Source organism: Canis aureus, chromosome 23 (assembly GCF_053574225.1).
Source record: "Canis aureus isolate CA01 chromosome 23, VMU_Caureus_v.1.0, whole genome shotgun sequence".
NCBI classification, from domain to species: Eukaryota; Metazoa; Chordata; class Mammalia; order Carnivora; family Canidae; genus Canis; species Canis aureus.
The window spans coordinates 17,060,231-17,074,808 of NC_135633.1; the positions used below are offsets into that span (position 1 = coordinate 17,060,231).

Below are 14,578 nucleotides of genomic sequence, written 5' to 3' on the forward strand. Positions count from 1 at the left end.
GCCGGGGCCAAGCCAAGTGCCCTGGGCTGATGTCACAATTCTCAGCCTGGCCAGAGGGTTTGCTGACAGCCTGTGCAAGCTGCAGTGGGCACCTGGGGAAGGTATATAGCTGTGACACTGAGGAATAAATACCCAGAGTTCATTTGAATTGGCCAAGGCCCCACATATCCTGAGAGCAGACCCTCCTAGGCTGTGTCTTACTGAGGTCTCCTGGAAAGTCCAACCACCTAACCCTGTAAGTGCCCTCCTAGAATGGAGAAAGACTTGGAGGAGAACTGTAAGCACAGAGGGCCTCATCATGTCAGGGTTGTGCTTATCAGCAAAAGGCCATTTAAACTGAGCCCACTTAAAATGAAGATCAAAATAGTGGAAAAGATTTTCAGGAGAATTGTATTATAAATAAGAGAAATGATAAAAGAATTTAAAGGGTCTCATTGGGATTGTATTATACAAATGAAATTATGAAATCAAATTAATTTATGTATATATACAACAAAAAATTGATTATATGCTACTTTTTTAGAAGGAACAAAGAATTAATTGTGTTGATTTTGGCGTTGGTATATTTATTCTTTATACCAACATGATGATCTGTTCACATAAGCCCCATCCTTCACATTTTACTTTATAGCACCTCTGTTAAGAGATTATGTATTGAAATATTTAAGGGCCTCATTCATTTTCCCAAGGACCTCTATCGATCCTCCAATATGCACATCATTTTCTCATAAAGAACTCATCTTGCATCATCCTTGTAATTTTTTCTTCGTTAGCTGCTCTAGCTCCATCTGCTCTTCACTGGCCCAGACCCTGCATGTGAAGTTTTCCAACACTGTTTTCTTTGATTTCCTGAACTTGCACTTGGTTTGCACCACCCCATTATACTGAAACTGACCTCATCCAGAAGGGACAGACACTTGTGAAGTGAAGGAAGAATGTATGACTGAGCATTAATTTGGTAAGCGGGCAGATTCTCAGTGAACATTTTCATGTTAGGATGACATTTGTTTTCTTGCACGTCATAACTGTGGGAACTCAGATAGTAAATACTTAGAAAAGAATGGCTTCTTGTATCTCTCTACCCCAAACTTGTGGGATTGAGATATTGCAGAACTTGGCAGACTTGGCGAGCCCTTGAATTTCTAAGTGGCAGTGAGCCAAGCCTCCATCCATTTGGCCACAGGCAGCCAGCTCAGTGTTTTATTGAACCTCTCTTCCAGGAATGTCATGGGCCTGGTAGGTTCTGCTTTTCGGTTGCTTTTGGTGGCTCTAGATTGCTTCTCTGCTCTTCTACGGGTGATGTCTGGTCTTCCCCAAACTGGGGGCTCTGCTGCTGCTCCTTTTCTACTTTGCTCCTAACCAAGTGTGGACAATTCCCTTAAATCACTGGTAATAGTGGACTGTAAGTTGTAGCCAACAACAACAACAAAAAAAATGTGTTAATCCACTAAAAGTTTGGAGATTAAAGAAGGGAATGACAGCATAAAGTGAAACATCCACATCTGGATTCAAATGTGACTGCTCCCTCTCCTCAGTCATGGCTTTCCTGAGTTCTGTCCCCTTAGCATCCTTACTCCCTAGCCCTGGTTTCCTTCTTACCATGGCCCTTCCCAAATCTTAGCTAGCTCCCCCAGACAGCTATCAGGCCATGCTCTTCAAGAATACAACTGTTCCTAAAAAAATTAAAATAGATTGGCAAAGCTGCAACTCCATCCTTAGTGAAAAGATCCTTTTACACTGAGTTTAGTTTACCTTTAGTTCATCATCTCGCCTCTCTACTTAAAAGAACCTGTAAGCTTTCTCCTCAGGAGACTAAATACAAGATAGCAAAAACGCCTGCTGACCCTTCTGACCATAACAACTTCAAATCACACCTAGGTGCAGCTCCACTGGGTCAGAGGTGAGCGTGAGTTTCCAGGCGACCAAGCCAGCGGGGGATCCATGAGCTAATCACATAGTTCAGGGTCAGAGAGCCCTCACTGAACAGCAGGAGCTCCAGATTCCAGCTTTCCACAAGCTCACTCTCCTTGTGACCTTGAACCAGAACCAGACTTCTGTAACATGAGGGGGTGGACCCCCATGATCTCTGAAGGTCCTTCAAATGCCACAATTCTCTCTCTGCGCTTGTAGGAAGTCAAGACAATAAAGGGAGTGTTTGTGGTACTAATAGCCTTTGTATTGCTGGAGCCCAGCAGGAGAACGACCCATGAAGACTTCAGGTGAGCTGGAGCCAGGATGCCCAGGTCCTATAAGGGAGGATTATTAGCATAAGATTTAAGATTGTGGACTCTGGAGTCAGACCAAACCGGTCTCCTCCACATCCTGGCCAAAAGAGTTTGTGTGAGTCTGTTAACTTTTTTGTGCCTTTGGTTCCTCATCTCTTCCTCAAGGCAAGTGTCAGTGGCTGCCTTCTAGACTTAGGTTAGCCTAGCTCTCTAGTACCTTTTTTGGCCTGAGGAACCATGAGAGTGGGGCAGGTTAGACTGCAGACTAAAGGCTACATCAGATTCAGTATCTTTTTATTCTCTGCCCTTACTGACTGGCACTGGGCCTCCATGAGTTCTCCAGAAGCCCACAGGCATCGTCAGTGAAGAGCACCTCCCTCTTTGCACCCATCAGACAACCTACATTGGGCTTCTTAGGCAGCTACAGCCTCAGGGAAAGGTCAGGCTTTGTGAGCAGGACTGGAGCCTCCAGGGGCTGGATCCCAAGTCCCTGGGAGCAGCGGAAGCTGGGCAGCCAGGGAAGCAGGGTTGGCTAGGAGGATTTGGCTGAAATTCCCAGTACCGTGTGAACTCCCACTCTGTGAAGCAGGCAAAGAACCAGAGCATCCTTCTGATTTTACAGCTCCCCCGGGTCCAGCCCTACTTCTAGTTCCTCAAACCCCAGCCCCCATTTCCCATTGCTGACATGAACACTAGCTGAGGCCTTCTTGCACAAAAACACAAATGCTGTAGACCTAGATCCTGTTTTTCTTTCTGCATGCACACCCCTCCCCCAGCTGCCACACACATCCTCGAGGTCCTTAATCAGAAGCTGTAATCAAGACCCACAAAGAAATAAAACTTCCGGACAATGCACTCTGTGAGGTTGTGTCCTAAGTGTGTTTTCTGGGTTGGTCGTAGAACAAGGAGGGGCTCAAAGGAATGAGCTTCTAGCCAAGAGGTTCTGATAGGAATAAAAGCTGTCAGGATACAAGCCTGGCACCTTAAAGGAACACAGAATGACAGATTATCAGAGCTAAGAGCTAGAAGGGATACTAGATCTCATCTAAGACCCTCCCCTCCTGGGCAGGCAAAGTTCTGCACAGTGTGAACCCCACCCCCCAACAGTTACCTGGAAGCTTATTAAACCCAGATTCCTCTGCCAAGGCCTAAGCCTATTGAACCAGAGTCTTCTGGGATGGGTCTTGGGAGTTTGCAGGAGTAGCTCCATACAGGGGAACTCCCCACCTCACAAGGAAGTCTGTGCTGTAGTTGGCCAGATCTGCTTGCTGGTCAAGCTGCAACTGCCTCCCTGTGACTCCCTCTCAGTTCTGCCCTTCACAACTACCTATAGTGGGGTGAAAACCTACAGATGCAGGAAGGCAGTGTATGCATCTTCCCATAAGCTCTTCTAGGCTTTGCTCCCAAACCACTCTTCTGGGGACATACCCACCTGTCTCCTAATCATGGAGTACCACACCTGGCTCTGGGCCCCAGAAGCAGCAAGACCAGGACATCAACCATTTCCTGGCCTGTGACCAGAAACCATATCAGAAAGCTGACTCATTGGAACAGCATGGCTTCCTCAGAAATGCCTTGCAAACCTGAGGGTGCAAAGAGGCTCTGGTTAGCTCTAACAGCTGGCTCTAGTTTCTACTCAGACAGCCCCCATCCTCTTTCAGGGGTTTCTGGAAGCCCCTAGGTGCAGGTCAATATGAGCTCATAAGCAGACCTCACATCATTCACATCATCTGTTCCAGTATCCCCTTCTACCATTCCCTGGCCAACTCCCACTCCCATCTCCACTGTCTACAACACTTAATGCCAGGTACTATTCTACTGCATTAACTTATTTAATTTTCAGTTAACCTTATGAGGTAGGTACCATCATCTCCATTTCATAGCTGAGGAAGCTGAGGCACAGAGAAGTTAAGTACCTTCCTCCAAGATCATATAGCTCATAAGTAGCAGGCCCAGGATTTGAACTCAGGCAGTCTGGCCCCAGAGCCTATGCTCTAAGTCTCTACCCTGCACTAAGTAGTGTTAGCTTTGCCTCTGGGGCCCTCTATGAGATCCCTTGGTGCCTAGGCTAGGGAGACACTGTCCTGTGCTTTCAAAGCCCTGGTCTGAGATGGCCAACCTGGGCCCCTGCAAATGCACTGCCATGCACACTCCAAAGCACTGCAGCTTGTGTTGCTGTGTCTTCCTTCTGCTTGCCATCCACTCAGATGCCTGAGCCCATGGGGCCAGAAAATACAGCTCCATGTCACACATCCTGCTGAGACATGGTGCTGCCTATGCCTTTTTCATTCCTTTTTAGCCATCAGACAATAAAACAGCTCAACTCGATGTACATGGACTCCTAGAAACACAGACCACCATGTAATTCCTCGTTCCAGCCACACACAAGTTACTCTCTCTCTACATCTCCCTATGTGCCTACTTTGTGCTGCACTTTCTGATCCCTTAGACAAATTGATGTTTAACCCTGTTATACAGAAGCATCCTGTTGACTTAATATCACCGCAGCACTCAAATAACCAGTGGCATCTCCGCTCCCACCCCTATCCCCACCTTCAATTTTTGATTAACTGAAAATTAGGTTGGAATGTGCTCTGGAGAATCAGCCCTCTGTGTGTGGCCCTAAAAGCAAGGGATTGGCTGTGGAGCTCCTAGAACCTCTGACCACAAAGCTGCTGGGCCTCCTCTTTTGGCTCAGAATTAGAGATCACGTAGCTGCTGCCATGACAAATCTGGAATTCTCTCCCTGTTTGTGTCGGTGTAGTAGGAAACCCATCCTGGCTAACCACCATCAGTCAGTGGGCTGGACCCAGAGGGAGTTTGCTCAGCTGTCCTTTTAGGAGAGAAAAATACCAAGCAAGCTTCTCTAAGCAGCCAAGAAGTTCTGGAAAGGGCAGGAAATGCTTCTATTTCTTTGGGATGCAAGGTATAGATAGTGTGGCAGTGTGGAAAGAGCTAGACTTCATATCTCTGAGTGGGACCTGAGGTGAGTTACTCATTTTGCCTGTTTCCTCATCTGTAAGCTGAGCCTTACAGCAATAGCTTCTAACAACAGTAAACTTTTAAGGGAATTTTACTATATTCCAGCCACTGTACTAGGTTTTTTATACACTTTATCTCATTTAATTTTCAGAATATCTCTGTGGGATAGGTACTATTATTATCCCCATTTAGGGATGAAGACTCGAAGCACAGAAAAATAATGTGTACTAGCTAATACAACTAAGTCATTGAGCCTAGAATCAAACCTCAGGCAACTTGACTTTAATTACCAGAATAATATGTACAGTGCCAAGCAAGGTTCTCAGCTCCTAATAGGTTCTCAGTCTAGTATAGCACAAAACAGTTTTCAAAAAGTTTTTATATATATTACTGCGATTGATGCCCTAACCTGACTGTGAGGACAGTGATCATCATCCCCAGGGAACTAGAAGTTCAGAGCAGTTAGGTATTATATCCAAATGCAGGAAAGAAGCTAAACATGGGGCTCCTACCATGTTCTAGGCTAAACTCTTTACATTCATTGTCTCAGATAACCTTCATAATGCCCTATAAATTAGCTGTGACTATATGTAGTTTATAGATTAGGAAATGAAGGTTTGGGAGGTTAAGTCAGTTGTCCAAAGGACATAACAAGGATGCAGCAAGATTCTACTGCCTCATGGGTATAAACTGAAGAAACAAGGCTAGAATTTTTTTTCTTCTTTCTAGTCCAGAAAATTCCCCAGTATACTGCAACAGAGTTTGAGTACACAAGAAAGGGATAACTATTCACTTACATGTGATAGGCACTCAATAAATATAGAATTGAATTTACTCAATATAGTTGACCTTGAACAATGCAGGAGTTAGGGACACCAAACCCCTTGCACAGTTGAAAATCTATATAATTTTTGACTCTCGAAAAACTTTACTAATGGACTACTATAGACTTCTATATAGAAGGTTTTTTGTTTGTTTGTTTTTCAGATTTTATTCATGAGAGACACAGAGAGAGAAAGAGAGGCAGAGACACAGGCAGAGAAGTGGGCCCCATGCAGGGAGCCCGACCTGCAACTTGATCCTGGGTCCCCAGGATCATGCCCTAGGCCAATGGCGGTGCTAAACCACTGAGCCACCCGGGCTGCCCTGGAAGGTTTCTCATAACAAAAACAGCCATGAACACATATTTTGTGTGTTATATATACTGTATTCTTATAATAAAGTTAGCTAGAGAAAAGAAAATGTTATTAAAATCATAAGGAAGAGAGAATACTTTACAGTACCATACTATAAAAAAACACATGTAAGTCTAACACATGTTGTTCAAGAGTTAACTGTAAATGTTTATTGAATTCATTCAACAAGTGTTTATTAAGCACTAACTAACCAAGGCCCTACTCTCAGAGAGTTTACCTCCCAGTGGATTTACAATCGAATGACAATTTTTTTTCTGATCTAATTTGCTTTGTGTTCCCTTATAAACTTCTCTGAAAAGGAATTGGGGGATCATTGGTCTATGCTATCCCCAGGAATATCTAGTGCTTAACAATATGCTTTACCATGAAGGTAGGTTGCCAGCTTTTCTCTTCATTTTACCTTCCCTTGGCTGTTTACACCCTGTCTTCACTGGCCAGCAACCTGGGGTTCTGTCTATACCTCCTCAGAGACCCCTTGGGAAATGTGTGAGAAAAAGGTTTGGGACCCAAAGAATCAATTTCCTGTAAGGAATGGAATGAAGACAAAATAGATAGTGCATGTAAAACACTGGGAACTTGGTGATAGCTTTGCAGAGTGGGGACATGCTCCCAACTCTTCCAAGGCCCAAGGCTTCCTATGTGACAGGCACTGCTCTAAGCACTTTATATGCAGTAGCTCACAACAACTCTAGGAAGTAGGTATGATTATTATTCCATTTTACAGATAAGAAAACTGTAGGTAAGTACAATCCAAACACTAGAAACTGACCAGTACCTTGAATGTCTAATCTAGGATTTTGAATTTATCCACTTACTACCTTTTCCAAGAGCAGCCTCAATTAAAATCTTCAATGAAATGTCTTCAAATGAATTATCAGTAAAACATTAAGATCTGATGTACAAGATATTGGAGCCATCTATTGGGCACCTGCCATATGGTCTCATTCCCTCGGGGTAGATATTATTATTATCTTTATTTTATAGATGAAGAAACTGTGTCTCTGTGAGGGTAAATAATTGTCAAAGGCCACATAGTTGTATTGTGGTTGAGTAGAGATTCAAACCTGATTTTCCTGCTAAAGTGTTTCTGTCAGCTTTGCCTCCTTTCTTGGCCATACCCAGCAGTAAAGCCTGTGTCATGGACACCAATGGCCCCAGGCATGGGGGCAGGAGTAGCAGTTGCTTGATGCCCTATACTTTATGGAAAAGAAACTTGGAAAGGCCAAGAGAACAGTTCCACCAGGATGGCTTCTAGTAATTCTGGTCACAGAGTAAGAACTGTGAGATTGTAGCTTTGGAAGTACCTAAGAGAAAGCAGAAAATGTTTGGAAATTTTGATTATTACAGAAGGACAGAAATGTATATTAAAATTATTTGTCTTTAGTTCCTATAGTGAGGAAAGAAGTAGCTTACTTTTTGTTTCTCTGATTCCCCTGTCCATCTGTACATAAGCTACTTAGGTCAGGGGTTGTGTCTTTTATGAATGTATATCCAGTTCTCAGCATGGGCTCTAGTATGTGTTAGGAGCTCAAGGAAGGATGGATGAATGGATAAATGGGCAGGTAGATGGATGGATGGATGGATGGATGGATGGATGGATATGTGACAGGTTGGGTAGATAATTGGCTGGCTGATTAAATGCCAGGATTGGAGAGAGGAAGAAATGGAGGCACATGGGAAAAAGAGGGAAGAGGAGAGGATAGAAGATGATGATGAATAAATGACTGGCTGGGTGATACACTCTCCACTGAATAAGACTAATAGGCATTGCATGTATTTCTACACTCCAGGTGTCTGTTGGCAGACAGAGTGAAACCATGAGAGTGAAACCAGTGATGAAAAAGGCAGGATAATCTAGTGGTTGTTGATCCCTGGCTTCTAGAAATAGAGTGGACAATGCCAGGAAAGAGAGTTCACCAGAGGCAAGGCAGGTACTGGGTGCACAGGGGGAATCCACAGGGTGGGCACTGGGGAGCTTTAGGAGAGCCAGGAACTGGTCCTCAGTGCTTGGCAGGGAGGAGCCCTGTGTCCAGCAGACTTCGGCAGAGGCATTTCTGCTCTCTCCCATGCTCTTAGGACTTGCTGCTGGAATAATCATTTTCTTGTGAGTCCCCAGAGTCCTTTTATCCTATCACAAGAGCACCAACTTCTCTTTGTGGCCAGGACCCCTCTCTACAGAGGGACCTGTAGATACAGCCACCTCTAGGCTATGAGAGAGGGACCTGGAGATACAGCCACCACAGAGCCCCACCTCCACCACCACTCCCACAATCAGCAGCAGCATCATTATTGCTTTATCTTGTATAATCCTTAAAACAAGCCTGGAAAATAGGGGTTATTATCTCCATGGAATGTTTGAGAATATGAAACTCTGAAAAGTTCAATAAAGTGCCCAAGGTCATCAGGTGGGATTCCAGCTCAGGTTCCCCAGCTTTATTACCTCACACTGGCTTCTAATAGGGTCCTTCACCCCTAGGTTATCTGCCAGGGCCCAAGTGCAAGAGATAAACTCCCCAGCCCAGCGAGGGCTGGGGCTGGGGCTGTTGCTTAGAGCTTCCTAGTCCAGGCCTAGTCATGTGACATTGGGGAAAGGAAGATAATATTCCCGTCTCTGACACTGGCCTATATTTATCCCTGCACCCAGGCAGTTAGGAAACTGTTGCACATTCCTGGGAATTTATGAGTGAAATAAACATTTAAATGTTTCTATAAGGTTTATTTAAAGAGAACAAAATGTGACCTGCTGGCTTATTATAGGGTGAGATTATGGGGAGACGGCCCAGGCCCCCAGAACTTGGCTGACTCCAGGGAAGGAAATGGACCCCTAGGGAGGCTGGGCCCATGAGAAGGTAAGGGTATCTTTCCTCCAGCTATGTGTTCTAACTTGTACTGGCTGGAGGGCTTCCTGGAGGAAGGGGTTTGTGAGGGAGGGGGCAGCTTAGAAGAATAATGGAGGAGTGTCAGAATGTCCTGCACATACCAGGAATGAGGGGAGGTGAGACCAAAGACCAGGGGAAACAACTGTAAAAGTAGCATGGTGGAGTGGAAAGGCCAACAGGCCTGGTGCGTAGTCCTTCCCACTATTTACCAGTTGTACAGCTCTGTACAAGTCTGTTTTTTTCATTGGTAAAGTAGGGATTAAAGGAGAAGAAAGAGAGAAAAGAAATGCATCCATCACCTATTCCATGCTCAGGCCTTCACCTTCCTCTTCACAATTTGATGATATCAGGAGGCATTATCATCCCCAATTCGTATTTGGATATCCTTAAGTTCATTTGCACAATTGCTAGAGAGGATGAGGTAAGGAAACATACTAGAAGTGTCTTGACAGGGCCCCACACATAGTAGGTCCAAGAAACTGTCACTCTCCTTTACCCACATTTGCCCCTTTGCTTCTTGTGTCTGTAACCCACAAAGGGTATCTCTATTTGGTCTGAGAAGCAGATGGTAAGAGAGGAAGTAGAGCCAGGCAAAAGTGACTTTGGAGATGGGCTTCTCTGAAGGTCACTGATTACAAGACCACTAGAGCTTGTGTGGTCAGATGCCCAGGGGAGGTGCTCTGTGGCTCCATGACCAGAAAGGTGAGACCCTCCTGATTTAACTCCAATGGTTGGCCAGACTCAAAACTAAGAACAATCTCCTAAAAACCAAACTCCAAAGTAATTAATTCAGCCCCAAAGATAACAATAACAGAATGTAACATCTGACACTTAATGAGCATTTACTAAGTGCCAGGTGCTCTTCTATGAGCTTTCCATCTGGAGCTGTAGATTTAGCAAGTGAAAAATACATTTATGTCCATGCAATATTTGGGACCCATTCAACACTAAAAAAAATTATTTGTTTTTTATTTGAAGTTCAAATATAGCTGAACCTCTTGCATTTTAACTGACAATCTTATTTCCATATGAATCATTTAATTCTTGTGACTACCCTGAGCGATAGTTATTTTACAGATGAAGTAGCCAAGGCACAGAGAAGCAAGGTAACTTGCCCAAGGTCACACAGCTAGTAAGTGAGAAGCTTTATCATGCATGAATTACTGTGGCTCCCAAGCCCAAGGCTGTTGAAGTCCTAAAGCCGGTAACTTCACTGGCAGACTCGTGTTTGGACACACCACACCGCAAGCTTCCTTGAGGCCCTGTCTTCTGTTTGGCAGCTCAGAGTGCAAGCAGGGAGGAGTATTTACACTCACCACACACACCAAAATCTGGTGGAATTCACTCCAGAGGGCCCCTGGAATCTCCCCACACTTTCCTAGGTTCCTGTCTCCCTAGTGCCTGCTGAACTGAAACAGACCACAAAAGACTGAATGTTCCCCACAAAAACAGTTTTGCCCAGAGCTTGTTCAACCATTCTGTGTACTGATTAGGGAAAGAACACTTTGATTTTATTTCTGTATATTTTGCACACATTGGAAGGAGAGAGTGAGGAGCATTCCAGGACATTCCATCAGGGGATTAGAGGATTTCTCCCTGATTGCTTTGTGCCTCCTGGTTTTTAAGCAGCTTTGAATTGTGTGTGTTTGTGGTTCCATGCTTGGCACTATCCACCTGTGGCTTGTTTCTGAGTTTCTGTGTGAGGACCTCTACCCTTCTCTGAGTGAGAGTGCCTACAGCCCCATACATGACAGCCACCTCAGGAGAGCTTTGCTGAAAGTGGCCTTTAGCCAGGAGGCAGAGAAAACTTCCAACAGAAAGCAGCTCCTCCAGTATGTTGCAGACCATTTATGTCACAGTCAACACTAAGGGTACCAGGCCCTGGTGGCTATCTGGGGTGAGTACATGGGGGTGTGGATGGGGGTACTTTCCCCATTCCACATCCCATTGTGCTAACTGGGAAGCATTTCAGAGGCCTGCCTACTCACTTTTCTCTTCCCAGGCCCTAGCATAGACCATAATACATAATAAGCATTTGGTAAGTTTGCTGGATAAATGGAGAGAATAAAGTGTAATGATGCACAATGTGTACAGAACGATCTCTCTTAGACTCTAAGACTTTTGAAAACTGAGTCAATCATAAAAATAAAGGTTAGACAATCTGTACAATAAGTAACTGGATGGAGCTGGAAGAGTAAATTGAAGAGGAAGGGGGAGGAAGAGAGGCTTTAGGTGGGGAGGGTAAGCAAATGAAAAGTCAAAGGGCAGAGGTCAGAGAGGATGGGATTTAGCATTCCATGTCCTTTGAGAGGTAAGCATGGAGAATGGAATTCTTTTTGTATTGCTTTTTTTGTCTGCTAAATAATTCTTTAAATCAATCTTTCTCAGGGCCTGGACCACATGGATCACAGATTCATTAGGTTTCAGGTCAAATGGTTTAACTTCAGAGTCAAATCATAGGTGGTTAGGAGAAGCGTGCATTTCTTTTTATCTCCTAGGGATATTAGTATTTATGAAACTATCTCCCCATTTTTATGGCTTATTTTTATATCTTAGATTTTATTGCTAGTTATTTCAAATTGCTTTGGGAAATAGGTAGTGTGTTAAGAAAATTAGGTCAACAAGTGAATTGTATTCTACTTACTTAGCAGCCTGAATATATGAAACTCTTGGAGGTATATATTATAATCCCATTAGTACTACCACAAATTTTCTTCAGAATGCAACATGAAGAAAGTGATGTTTGGTTCTCCTGCCTCTTTTATGTAGACCTGCACCATCTACATTAATGCTGGCTGGGAATTTCATAAAAGCCCACCCCAAGGGATGGATGAACCATATGATATAATGAGCATGAAAATGATCTGTTAGCCAGAGTGCATGTCTTCCTGCTCACCCGAGGATTCATACAAGAAAGAAATTCTTTAAATATGAAAAACATGAATAAGTTAATTTCTAGACCTGAAATTATTGCAGTAAAAATAAACTCCACCCAGGGAAGGAACTGCAAATATACTCTAAGAACCTAAGTGTTTCAAATGGAATTTCCATGGCAGCAGTTATCCATAAGCTATATAGAAAGAAACCCATCAAGTGGATATGGGACTTATGCAAGATGAATAAATTCTAGAGATCTATTGTATAGCTTAGTGCCTAGAGTTAACAATACTGTATTGTAGACCTAAAAGTTTGCTAAGGGAGTATATCTTATAAGTGTTCTTATCACATCAATAGCAACAATAATAGCAATAAATAAATAAAAGGGCAGGAATAAATTTCGGGAAGTGATGGATAGGTTTATGGCATAAATTATGAGGGTTTCACAAGTGTATACTTAGCTCTAAACTCATTAAGTTGTATATATTAAATATGTATAGCTTTTCATATGTCAATCATACCTTAATAAAGTGGCTATTTTTTTAAAAAGATGTCATAAGTGGAGGAGGCTTTAAGCATAAGCCTCCCGTGCTCCAGAAAACCCAAGACAGGTTAAGAATCATGCACCAAAGGGGCAATTATTTGGATGCCTTCAGAGCCAGGCAGGGAGCACAACTGACTGAAGCAGGCCAGCAGAAACAGACCAAGGCTTACTCTGCAGAAATGTAGACCCAATATTGCTTGGTCTCTTGTTTTTTGTTTTTTTTTTTTTTTTCAGGAAAAGCAGGAAATCCAGACCTTTATGGGAATTCTTCCAATTATAAAATGTTGACAACTAATATAAAAACTTACAAAAACTACTCACAATAAACAGCTCTCCAGGTCTCTAATTTGTACCTCAGAGAATTTGTAGCTCAGAGAATAGGCTAATCCCTAACTGAGATCCAAGAAACCACATCAACAAGAAACCCTTGTAGTGACATGAAGAGAAGCCTCTGGAAAAACTTCAGCCCTTCTTCCTGCTCACTGGAGAACCCACACAATAGAAAATCTCTCCATTCCTCCCTCTTTACTAGTTCTCCCAGTAAAGAGCCCTGGCTCTGCCTGGCACCTGCTCCTGGCCTTACCTGCCCCAGCTTCAGCCCATGACCTGCCACTTTGACACCATGATTCCCCTTTTTGACCTTAACAGCTCTTCTGGATACTGTCCCACTGTGTGTCATCAGGCCCCTCACCATGATCCAAGATCTTCCTGCTTCTCTCCTGGCCCCTTGGAAGGTTCCAGCCTCTCTGCTGCTTGCTGGCCTCCTACAGGGGACAAAAGGTGGGGAGAACTGAGTAAAGCCATCAATCATTTTAATGATAATTATGATTAATGGGTATTTGTAGATCATATGACACTTATTAAAGTGCATGCACATTCATCATTTCATTTTATTCACATAAACTTCTTCTGAGACAGAGCAGGCCTTTCATCATTTTATACTTATGGGAACTGAGACACAGGGTAACAAAAGGACAAAGTGACCACCAAGAGTGACCATCATTAACCCACCAAGTTTATAGTATCCATCAAAAGAGCTGTTGCTCATTTTTTTGAAGCTTCCTGAGGATCTCTTCTAAAACAAGTCCTTGGCATAAGGACGGATATCTGTGTTCTTTGAGGGACTGGAGCTCTAGACTTGTGAGTATAGGTTGGCCAGTCCTGGTTCAGCCACAAGCATCATACTGACTCCCTGTCACCTTGGTCAGCTGTGGGTATCCAAATGGAGAGTAACACAGCTCCAATTTCCTGGAATCTTCTCAAAATTCCTAGGAGGAGGATGGATGCTGTAATAATTGGACCTCTTCCATCATCTCAACCAATGTGCTGATGATCCATGATTATCCATGAATGGATCTCCTGTCAACATTTCTATGTTCTCTCTTTGGGTGGTCAAGTTATTCTCAACCTGATCTTCAGTGTTCACCATCTACAAAGCCACAAAGATCAAACTCACTGGAATAACACTCAATAACCATCAAAAGATGACTCAACCTTTTATTCTACTTCCATTAATTGCCTCTAAATTAGGTTCCTGGCCCCAAGTTCAACATGTGTGTGTGTGTTTGTATGTGTTGTACGTTCCCCTTATCAACAAGCAATTATTTGACATCAGCAGAGTGTCCAAGAACTCAACTCAATTCTGACACTATTTACCTGGAGATAGAATCAGATCCATAGGTAAAGGGTTCAATCCTACTGCCCCACCTCGACAACAATCACAAGTCCAGGCTGTCACCTATGCTTCTGACAGATGGCTAAAAATCAGAGGTTCCCATGATTTTCTCCTCAGGTGTGATAGTTTGCTAGAATAACTCATAGAACTTAGAAAAACCCATTTATTCACTAGAGTAATGATTTATTACAAAGGATATT

General features: G+C 43.5%; 2 protein-coding genes and 1 long non-coding RNA gene across 24 annotated transcripts in view; 2 read left to right on the forward strand and 1 right to left on the reverse strand.

The window, feature by feature from the left end:
* The window catches only part of IRAG1 (inositol 1,4,5-triphosphate receptor associated 1), a 125,839-nt gene that overhangs the window by 46,209 nt on the left and 65,052 nt on the right, over positions 1-14,578 (forward strand). The gene's annotated exons all lie outside the window — the stretch shown is intronic.
* Positions 1-14,578, reverse strand: part of LOC144294674 (uncharacterized) — a 133,754-nt gene that overhangs the window by 12,241 nt on the left and 106,935 nt on the right. For 9 of the 18 annotated variants that reach the window (XR_013362068.1, XR_013362071.1, XR_013362058.1 and 6 more), the window contains 2 exons: positions 13,395-13,467; positions 7,468-7,707 (listed from right to left, as the gene is read on the reverse strand). Coding sequence is in view for 5 of the 18 variants with exons in the window: in XM_077866512.1 (XP_077722638.1) it covers positions 7,668-7,707; positions 13,395-13,467 (113 nt within the window). In the remaining 13 variants the exon portion in view is untranslated. Of the gene's footprint in view, positions 1-6,442; positions 7,708-9,581; positions 9,690-13,364; positions 13,468-14,578 lie in introns of those variants that run through there. The other 9 variants (XR_013362063.1, XR_013362066.1, XR_013362050.1 and 6 more) reach the window with 3 other exon arrangements.
* On the forward strand, positions 63-13,476 carry LOC144294676 (uncharacterized). Its single transcript, XR_013362076.1, has 3 exons — positions 63-235; positions 774-958; positions 13,352-13,476. It is a non-coding gene; the product is annotated as an uncharacterized LOC144294676 (long non-coding RNA).